We start from the raw sequence: 10,062 nt of genomic DNA, 5'->3' as shown, positions 1-10,062 counted from the left end.
CTCGGATTCTTCCCTTTCCTTTCCCCCTTTTCCCTCTTCTCCTTTCTTTTTCCCTTCCCTCTCGCTTGCCTGGACCTGAAATCTGGAGGGGTTCACGTCCGCATGAGGTAGGGAGCATGGATGAAACAAGGGAAAACTTTACATTTTCCCAGAGTAGGAGCAGGGATCGATGTTTAAATACCAACTCAGTCACCACTCCGTCAGGTGGTTTTTTAACGTGCGAGGGGACACCCCAAACAGTGACAGCCTAGTGGGTGACTCCTGACAGGCTCTTTTTGGTGTTTAGATTCCAAGATGCCGGGGAAACGCAGTGCAAAAAACCCGGTGCCAGAAGAAGAGTCTCCTGAGAGGAAGAAGGTTAAAGGTAGGAAAAAGCCTTGGGAATTTTCCTTCCACTTTCCCAGGGGTGATCTTTACCAGGAATCTTGTACCCCCACATGTTCTTTCTCCCCCTCCCACCCCACAGTCAGCCACCCATCACACTGCTCACAGCCTGGGCTGGTGCTGACACTGGGCCAGGGTAATGTCGGCCAGCTGGGCCTGGGTGAGGACATCATGGAGAGGAAGAAGCCAGCTCTGGTCACGCTGCCGGAGATGGTGGTGCAGGTGGAAGCTGGAGGGATGCACACGGTGTGCCTCAGCCAGACAGGAAAGGTGAGTGCAGGGAGTTCTGGGGTGTGTTCTGGAGCAGGGGGTCGGAATCACTGCTCTGCCTACATCTTGTTCCAGCTCGGAGTGAGCATAGTCTCACATGGATCACAAAATTTTAGGGGGTCAAAAGGAGGACCTGAAGGGAACCTGCAAGAGAATTGGAAAGGGACTTTGGACAAGAGCATGGAGTGACAGGACAAGGGGGAATGGCTTTACACTGACAGAGAATAGATGGGCGACACTGCCATTTTAGGTGCAATATTGGGAAGAAATTCTTCCTTGTGAGGGTTGTGAGGCCCTGGCACAGAGAAGCTGTGGCTGCCCTATCCCTGGAAGCGTACCAGGCCAGGTTGGATGGTGTTTCAAGCAACCTGGTCTAGTGGAAGGTATACCTGGCAGGGGATGGACTGAGATGAGCTTTAAGGTCCCTTCCAACCCAAACCATTCCATGATTCTATGATAATTTAGTCTGGTGAGTCTCTGTCCCCTTACTTCATACTCAGCCTGTTGCCCCCCTGGGCCCCATCCTGACCACTTGCACCCTATCTGCAGATCTACACCTTTGGCTGCAACGATGAAGGTGCCCTGGGACGCGACACCTCGGCTGAAGGGTCTGAGACCTCTCCAGGGCCGGTGGAGCTGCAGGAGAAGGTGGTGCAGGTGTCAGCAGGGGACAGCCACACGGCCGCGCTGACTGAGGATGGCAGGGTCTTTGTCTGGGGCTCCTTCCGGGTACGCTGATTCCTCAGATGCTGGAAGCTCCACTGGTGGCTGCTGCTCCTGTGGCTCATCCCTGTGTCTCTCTCCCCTCAGGATAACAATGGAGTGATTGGCTTGCTGGAGCCCATGAAGACAAGCTCCATTCCTCTGTTGCTCCAGCTCGAGGCACCTGTTGTAAAAATAGTTTCAGGTGAGCAAGGCCCTGGGGTGTGCAGGGTCAGGCAGGTACACAAGGCTGTTGCAACCCTTGAGGAAGGGCCAGAAGATCCATGACCTTTTCCTCCCCCTTGACTTGCTCAGAGCCCAGTACAAGGATGTACTTGCTCATCTCTGACTCTCCAGAGAACAGACCTTTTAGTCCAAACAGATGTTTTAGCCCTACCGGATTCACATACTGAGTTAATATTTGACCAGTCTGATGTGGAATGCCTTCCAAGAGTGGCCTGAACTGTGACCCCGTGGGGCCAGAGCACTTGCCCTCTAATGAGGCCTGGGGAGGCTGAGCACAGCAGCCAGGGAGCTTGTCCAGGGCCCAGGGGAAGTTGGGGCACACCTGTGTCCTTACACCTTCCCAGAAAAACTGCTTTGAATTCCTGGGAATTGGGAAGAGGGAGATCCTGGAGTTTTAGGTGGTGGCACAATTGGTGTCAGGGTATCCGGTGCAGTAAACCCTGCAAGCTGGGACAACTGGGGTTTACCTGTGGGATCTCAGCCCCCAGGGCTTGCTGAAGACTTCTCCCTCATTTCCCTTTCCTTCGTCTCCCAGGGAATGACCACTTGGTGATGCTGACAGTGGACGGCGACCTGTTCACGTGTGGCTGCGGGGAACAGGGCCAGCTGGGCAGAGTGCCAGCATTCTTTGCCAACCGAGGAGGACGAAAAGGGCTGCGTGAGTTAGATTTGGTTCTCTGAGGTGCATCCTTTGGCTCTAGTTCTGCCCTTTGCAGAGGAACAAAGGGACCCAGTCCCTGATGCTCATGTGTAATCAGTGATGTAAATGCAGTGAGCCAGATCCTTAGATGCAGGGAGAGGGTGTAAATCCTTAGTCCTTGTATAACACCTTGTCTTCTGCTCCCAGAGCGGCTGCTGGTACCCCAGCTTGTCCCTGTCAGAGGCAAAGGGAGAAGAGGCAAAATGCGCTTCCAGGACGCTTTCTGTGGGGCATATTTCACCTTCGCCGTCACGCGTGAGGGACACATCTATGGATTTGGCCTCTCCAACTACCACCAGCTGGGTGAGCTTCACCTGTGTCCCTTCAGATTTCCTGCCAGTCTAGTGCTGCCCTGGTCTGGTGGGGAAAGCTGCTGGGGTGCCCCAAATTCTAAACACTGGACACACTGGAGCTGGAAATGGGGCTGGAGGGGCTATATTGGTCTCTGGCAGGGTGAGCCCCAGGGTGGATGGCTCAGTGCCGAAGCTTGGCCTGGGCTGTCCGTGCCCGTGTCCTGATCCGCCCGGGTTTGTGCGTCCCACCCTGCAGGGACCCAGGACACCGAGCCCTGCTTCTCCCCGCAGAACCTCACGTGCTTCAAGAACTCCACCAAGTCTTGGGTTGGGTTCTCTGGCGGGCAGCACCACACAGTCTGCGTAGACTCCGAGGGTGAGTAACAGTGTGACAGGTGGGCTGGGAGTCACACAGAGCAGGATGGGGAGATCCCATGGCTCTCATCCTGGCCAAGGAGCTGTTGGGATTAGGGTGATGTGCTGGAGCCCTCCAAGCCTTCAGTGTTCAAGGCAACAAGGCAGCAAAGGGAAGCTGACTACAGGAACCTCAACTCAGTTGTGAACTCTGCTCTTGCACCTATCCACGTTATTGATTTTGGGGAGCTCAAGGGTCTCTATCCCACCCTCCCCCTTCTGGTTGGGTCTCAGGGTGTGGTATGGAGGAATGATGCTCCTTCAGGACTCGGGCCTGGGAAGAGGGTCCAGCTGTGGCCCTGCTGCAGCTTCTGCTCCCCTCAAGTCACCTCTCCCATGTATCCACTGTGCTCCAGGTAAAGCCTACAGCCTGGGCAGGGCGGAGTATGGCCGGCTGGGCCTTGGGACAGGGGCAGAGGAGAAGAGTACACCCACCGTTATCCCGGAGCTCCCCAGCATCACCTCGGTGGCCTGCGGAGCGTCAGTCGGTTATGCTGTCAGCACTGATGGTGAGTGCCCGGGTTTGGGAATACTGACTTCTGTACCTTCCTCACCCCTCATCCCTCCATCCAGCCCTGCAAACCGTCACCACACACTGCCAGCGGGGTTGGGACTGGAGCCAGGTCCTGGTGCTGATCACCTGGGGGCAGCTGGGCAGTGGCTGCTCAGATGTGTTTGTGGGCCTGTGGCAACAGCATTGGTCATGTGGTGTTAACCAGGAGGGGGTTGGTGGCCTGACAGTGTCTTCTCTGACTCTGCTGATGGCAGACCTCTGTGCTCTGGGGCTGCATTTGCCTGTGTGCAGTGTCTGCAGGAAGGAAGGTTTGGAGTGGGCTGTGGGTTTAGTTCTCTCCCCAAAAAGGATAAAAGTGCCTTGGCTCTGTGATGGAACATCTGTTGGAGTTGCAAGTCCTCCTCCTCTTCCTCTTGCTTGTGTTTCTGACACACAGAAACTCACTGCCTGGGTGCGAGGTCCCCTTGGGTGCTGGCTCCCCTTCCCATTCCCACAGTGCTTCCCATTGTGCATCCACTTGGAACTCAAAACTTGCTTCAACTCTGTTGCAGGACGAGCGTTTGCCTGGGGAATGGGCACTAACTACCAGCTGGGCACTGGGGAGGAGGATGATGTCTGGAGCCCCGTGGAGATGACGGGGAAGCAGCTGGAGAACCGGCGGGTACTGGCTGTGTCCAGCGGTGGGCAGCACACCGTGCTGCTGGTCAGTGACAAGGAGCAGAGCTGATGAAGCCACGCCGCAGCCAAGCCCAGCAGGATCACAGCGCCCCCAGACCCCCCACAACTTCTGCCTGGCTTGGGGAGCCGATTTCCTGGGGAGGGCAGGAGGCTCATGGAGCTGGGCCCAGCATCACATGCGTGGCTGGAACAGGGGTGCCCATGGGTTCTCCCTGCAAGCGTTTGTCTGTTTTCCCGTGGTTCTGGGTGCTCTGTCGGCTCCCCGGGTCAGCTTGGTCCTAAACTGATCCCAGTTCTGTGCCTGGATGGATTTCCACTTCTTGTCTGGTTTTTTAACATTTCCCGGCCCAGCAAAGCCAAGGGTCTTGTTCTTCACTCTACAATCAGGTTTGGATATCAGTCTCCCTGAGGTCCCACTGTTCCCCAGATGTGGATGCTCCTCCACCCCCTTGACCTAAGTATCTTACACCTCTCTGGCCTGGATTTGTCTGCTGCCGCCCCCCCAAACCCCTCTGAGCCCATTCCAAGGGCATCTCAGTCCAACGGGAATGTTCCCAGGGAGCTCTATCTAATCCAGAACTTGTGGCTGCTGCGGGGATATTCTGCCTGATGAGGAAGAATGCTGCTGGTTGATGCCTAGCACACTGTGACTGCTGGAAAAGGGAAGGGAGGCTCCTGCCTCCCATCCATCAAGTATCTTAGCTGACCCCCCTCCCCCCAGGCAGTGAGGCCAGGAGCAGGTTCCTCACTCCCCATGGCCTGGAGCAGCCATCTCCAGCACTGCTTTTTGCAGTCCTGGACAATCCTTCTTTCCCATTGCCTTTGGAAACCCAACCAAATCCATCCCACGGGTGGGAACACTGTTACTTTAATTTTTTTCTCTTTCGCTTGCTGAGGAAGGAGCTTCATTTGCTGTTAGGGCCTTGCTGAGCAGACACAAAGACCTCAGCTATGCATGGAGACGCTGGAAACAACAGGACGACTCCTCCCCGTCGCCTCCCTGGTCCAACTGGTCTTGCTTCCTGCGCCCAGCCTCCCCCATCCTCTCCTTACAGGAGGTGCCTTCCAGGTGCCTGGAGTGAGGAGGGGTCTGCGAAGAGCTAAATTATAGCAATAGGAGGTGGGGGTTGTGGCTGCGGAGGGGGGGGGGTCTGGGATTGTACAATGGTTCAGAAGGGGTTGGATTTTTTAAAAAAGAAAATGTATTTTGGTTGATAAATCAAGGCAGAAAGGACAGAAAACTCATCTTTTAACATTTGGAATAAACTGAGTTTTGATAAACCCAGGCTTTTCCTGTGCTTTGGATGGATAGTTCTCCCGTGGGACCTGCTGTGGCTCTTCGGGACAGTCGGGATGGGTGGCTGCGTTTAGGGGTGCTGTCGGTCCCAGCTGTGTCTGGGTGTTCTGTGCAGGGGGGGGACATGGCCACGGGATGGCAGCAGGAGAATGCTCTGGCAGCTGTTGGGCCACGGGGCTGGGAGAACCGGGACAGGGAGAGGGGATGGTCCCCGTCGTCGTCTTTGTCACCCTCTCTTTGGTTCCCTGCCTGTCTGCTGGGGCACCCCGGTGTCTTTGGGTCTCCAGGGACACAACCAAGCCGTGGCACAGCTGGAAGGATCCTGGCGTGTCTCTGCTGGGTGCTCCCAGCTGGAGCTGAGCCAGACGTGTGTGGAGACTGGAACCCATGGGGCAAATTTCCATATCCTGGTGTGACTGGAGCCCCAGGTCCTGTTTACACTTAATTCACTGGGCAGGAGCAGGTTCCTTAATGAGCCTCTGGGCAGAGATGGGCTTTGGGCACTGGGAGTGCCTCAGGCTGTTGGCAGCTCTGCTGCTCCCATGTGGGACAAGCTTGGATTTACAATCAGGGATGGCTCAGCGGGTCCAGCACTAGCTGGGGGGCACCCACCTCCCATCAGGTGGGTTTGTGTTGGTGGTTGCCATCCTGGGCTTGCAAAGGACTCTAAGCGTGAAGTTGGGATGTGGGCCCACGGGGAACGTTGTATTGCCAGGGATCGAGCCCGTGTTTTGCCATCACTGCAGGCTGAGCCAAGGGCAAGTGCTCCCTGATCCCATGGCTACTTCTGCTCCCTGGGGACCACTACCATCTGATGCTCTTCCGTGAAATGTGACCTGCTGGAGACCGATGGAGAAACTGCTCCCTGTCTTGGGCTTGATTCCCAGCAACAACATTTATCCAAAAACAGCCTCAGCTGCCGGGGAGCTGGGAGCCAAGACCCCACATCTCGGTGCTTCCAGTTCCTCCCTAGCCCCAACACTGGCAGGTTTTTACACCTATATCTCCCACATTTGGGCAATTCCTTGCAACAGGAACAGGATCAGTGGTGGCACCACTGTGTGGTCACCACAGGGTTAGATCCTGCCAGGAGCCAATGCAATTCCCTGCTCCAGCTCCTGCAGGTGCAGAGAAAACCCAGATCACTCCCAAATGAGATGGGATTGTACCCATCCTTGTGGGGCTGGTCCTGTTCCTGGAAAGGGGAAAACATGTCTTTGTGAATGGGGAGCTGGTTGGTATTTTCAAGAAACAGGGGGAAAAGGGCTGGGGAGGGAAAACATGTCTTTGTGAATGGGGAGCTGGTTCAAGAAACGGGGGGAAAAGGGCTGGGGGAGAACAGTAAGATTTAAAATATTCAGAACTGATGAATCAACCGTTGTCTTGGGAGCCAGAGTGATGCTTCAGTGGGAAACTGCTGGAAACTGGGGGAAGGATGAGCCCCCACACAGGGGGGAGAGGGTGGGCGAAGGAAAACAGCTTAATTGAGGAAAGGGAAATGTCTCATTAACGAGGTTTTGTGCTCACAGAGTGAATTGGGGGCGTTTTGAGGATGAGGAAGGAGGAATTTGGGTCCTGTAGAGCCGATGGACTCCTGGCTATGTCAGGATCCAGCCTCAGTCCACGGTGGAGGTTTTCCAGTGCTGACACCTCCAGACCCTCCCTCATCCCCAGTTGGCAGCTCCAATCCCACACTGTGGTCTCCATCATTGCTATTGGAAGTGCATAAAAGGCTTTTGATTTACAGACAAAAGCTGGGAAAGTGGAATTTGAGGGCTTTAGCATCCATGGAGGATGAAGCCTGGTGGTGTGAGGCTCTTTTGAGACCAGAATAAAAGCACTTTGAGTGTTGTTTGCGGGGTTTGTGTGTTTGTGAGGGATTTTTTTTTTCATGTTTTTTAACATGTTGCTGTTTTAGATACAAAAATTCTGCCTATGCAGTGGTGCTGCAAGATCTGCAGGGAGGGGATTGCATCTTTCAGGAGGGTTTGGAAGGTACTGAGATTGTTTTCTTGTTCTTCCTTTCCTGCCTGTAAGAGGAAATGAGCCTTAATTATGGCCAAGCTGCCTGCGACGGGGTTTAATGATGGGTCTGCAAGTGACAGAGTTTGGTCATTCCACTGTGCTGTCTCTCCCTGAATCCCATCATTAAGGCTGGTACCTGGCCAGTATATCCCAGGATAACTGGCGTGTGCAGTGCACTTGTGGAAGAGTGTCTTGGGTCTCTTTGGGATGAGAATTGGGCTGAAATAGTGATGTGGAGGTGTCTCTGCCCCCTCCCCAAACTGCTGAAGTCTTGGTTCCTCTCTCATTACAACAGGCCAAAAGTAAGGAAAGTCTCACATGGCTCACACGACTCCTGGGAGCTGGGGAAGGGGATCCTGGCTCTATCCCTGCCTGGATGAGCCCCAGCGCTCACACAGGGTCCCAGCCAGCCCCCATCCCCTCCCTGCATGTCTCTCCCGGTCGCATTTGCTCAGAGAATAAAACAGTATAAATTAAGTAGAATTTGTAACCCTGAAAGAAGAAAACAAATCCTCTAGGAATAATTCATAGTGATTTCTTTTTTCCCTGTTAAATGATGAATTGCAAGACAAGAATCTCTGTAGGGCTGAGAGCCTGGATCCACCCCAGGCTGCTCTGGGGTGAGGAAGGTGGGAGATATCGCTCCTGTCCTCCCCAGGAAAGCCAGATCCATTCATTTCCATCCACATATTAATGCAATTCCAAAGTCAGCCTAAACCTGCAGACAAAGAAACCGGCATCATCATAATTAATCACACGTGTAATAATAAAGCCCAACACATCAGGGTTCATTATTTGGTGGATTAAAAAAAAAAATGGGGAAAAGCATGTTTCCTTCAGTAACACAGGTTTTTGGGCTGCAAAGGTCCCTGGAAATAGCTGGTAGGTGTGTGGCAGCTCCCATGTGCCAGCACAGGTTGCTGCATAATTAATCTGGGCTGGCTGCTGGTTTAATTGGGCTGTGAAATCACTGGAGTCAGTGCCTGGCTCAGTTTTCCCAGGGTGCTGGGTGATGGAGAGGGGTCCTCAAGTGGTGCTGGAGCTGTGATGCCCTGGCTAAACAACACCCCCCGGCTGGAAATCTGGTTTCCACATCCACTCTGTGCTCTTTTATGGTTTCCTCTTCTTTGGGAACTCAGAAACCTACACAGCAGAAGTGATAAATACCTTAAAATCCAAAGTCTCATTAAGCCAGAGCAAAGTTACAGGCTCCAACACCTGTTTCTGTTGCTTTTTGCTAAATCCACATTTACATTTAAATTACAAATGTAATTTGGGCCAGAATTTGAGCTGCTAGACTTTTAAAATAAAATTCTATCTTGATGACCAGTGGCAGAAGAGGTTTTTGGTGACTAGGGCTTGCAAATAATCTCAGCTAAAAGGCTTTGGGGGTTCACGAAGGTATTTTTCCAAGTCCAGGTGAGTTTCTAGAACTTGAATTTAGAATCATGGAATGGCCTGGGTTGGAAGGGACCATAAAGCTCATCCAGTCCCACCCCCTGCCATGGGCAGGGACACCTTCCACTACCCCAGGTTGCTCCAAGCCCTGTCCAACCCGGCCTTGGACACTTGCACGGATGGGGCAGCCACAGCTTCTCTGGGCACCCTGTGCCAGGGCCTCACCACCCTCACAGGGAAGAGTGAAGAGTAAATTTAGAAGTAGTTCCATCAGTCCTCAGACCACCCTGAGCCAGACCCTGCCCATTTTCAATGCCTGGGAATCACAAGACAGCTGGAAACTGCTTCCTAACTCCGATTTTATTTTACTTTATTATTTTAAGTTTTAGAAAGCAGGGTTCCTGTACAGAAATGCCATTCTAAGGCCAAAATCCCGAGGGCTGGAGCTGGAAATAGTGGCTGAAGTACTTTGTGAGGTGCTGTGGATCCGGCATATTCAGCTCCATCACGCATGGAGCAGCTGCTATAGTGGGAGGCATGATGGGAGGCCTTGGGGTCACCTTAATTTCATACAGCTATAGACAGACATACATATATATTTATAAAAGTACACAGAGAGTTCCCTCCGAGCATCCTGCCTACAGCATGGCTCAGTCTGGGCAGGCAGCATCTCCCAGTGCTGTTTCCCTGGACTAGGATTTGTCCCCAGTTTCCCAGCCCAGATGAGGGGCTGGAGGAGCTGGTTTTTAGGTGGAAAGAAGCTGGATCATCCCCCAGATCCCTGCTGGGATGCTGTTGGAGTGGGATGATCAAGGTCCATGTCACCCCATATGCTCTGGCATGCTGCTTGCCACCTATTTTTCCCAGCAATATTCTATCTTTCTTTAAGTCAGCAAACCTGAAGTTCAGGAAAGCTACACTCTTTGCTGTGCCCTGGGCTCCAAGCTCTGCCCAAGCATGGTGGCATTTTAAAAACTAATGACTTGAAGCCTTCTAACCCACTTTAAGGCCATGGCAGTCACGCTTTCCAGCAGGCTGGGAATTCAGCAGATGAAAACAAAGGCCCTGTGGAGATGGGAAAAGCAGGGGCTGAGCTTTGTGGGGTGGCCAAGTTGCTCATGAAGCCCCAAGTCAACCTGCA

The 10,062-nt window shown here is 53.4% G+C and overlaps 1 protein-coding gene across 2 annotated transcripts in view; it reads left to right on the top strand.

Moving 5' to 3' along the window:
• Window positions 1-4,507, top strand: part of RCC1 (regulator of chromosome condensation 1) — a 7,958-nt gene extending 3,451 nt beyond the window's left edge. Inside the window, exons 1-10 of one of the 2 annotated variants that reach the window (XM_008635022.2) lie at window positions 7-107; window positions 287-364; window positions 467-654; window positions 1,204-1,383; window positions 1,465-1,561; window positions 2,138-2,260; window positions 2,450-2,605; window positions 2,852-2,971; window positions 3,366-3,518; window positions 4,075-4,507. In XM_008635022.2, the coding sequence (XP_008633244.1) occupies window positions 295-364; window positions 467-654; window positions 1,204-1,383; window positions 1,465-1,561; window positions 2,138-2,260; window positions 2,450-2,605; window positions 2,852-2,971; window positions 3,366-3,518; window positions 4,075-4,250 (1,263 nt within the window). In that variant the 5' untranslated portion in view covers window positions 7-107; window positions 287-294 and the 3' untranslated portion in view covers window positions 4,251-4,507. Of the gene's footprint in view, window positions 1-6; window positions 108-286; window positions 365-466; window positions 655-1,203; window positions 1,384-1,464; window positions 1,562-2,137; window positions 2,261-2,449; window positions 2,606-2,851; window positions 2,972-3,365; window positions 3,519-4,074 lie in introns of those variants that run through there. The other variant, XM_017736193.1, reaches the window with a different exon arrangement.
• The last annotated feature ends 5,555 nt before the right edge of the window (window positions 4,508-10,062 follow it).

Source organism: Corvus brachyrhynchos, unplaced genomic scaffold (assembly GCF_000691975.1).
Source record: "Corvus brachyrhynchos isolate BGI_N302 unplaced genomic scaffold, ASM69197v1 scaffold65, whole genome shotgun sequence".
Lineage (NCBI taxonomy): Eukaryota > Metazoa > Chordata > Aves > Passeriformes > Corvidae > Corvus > Corvus brachyrhynchos.
The sequence above is the reverse complement of the archived record's forward strand: the minus strand, read 5'-3'. Positions and strand labels throughout refer to the sequence as shown.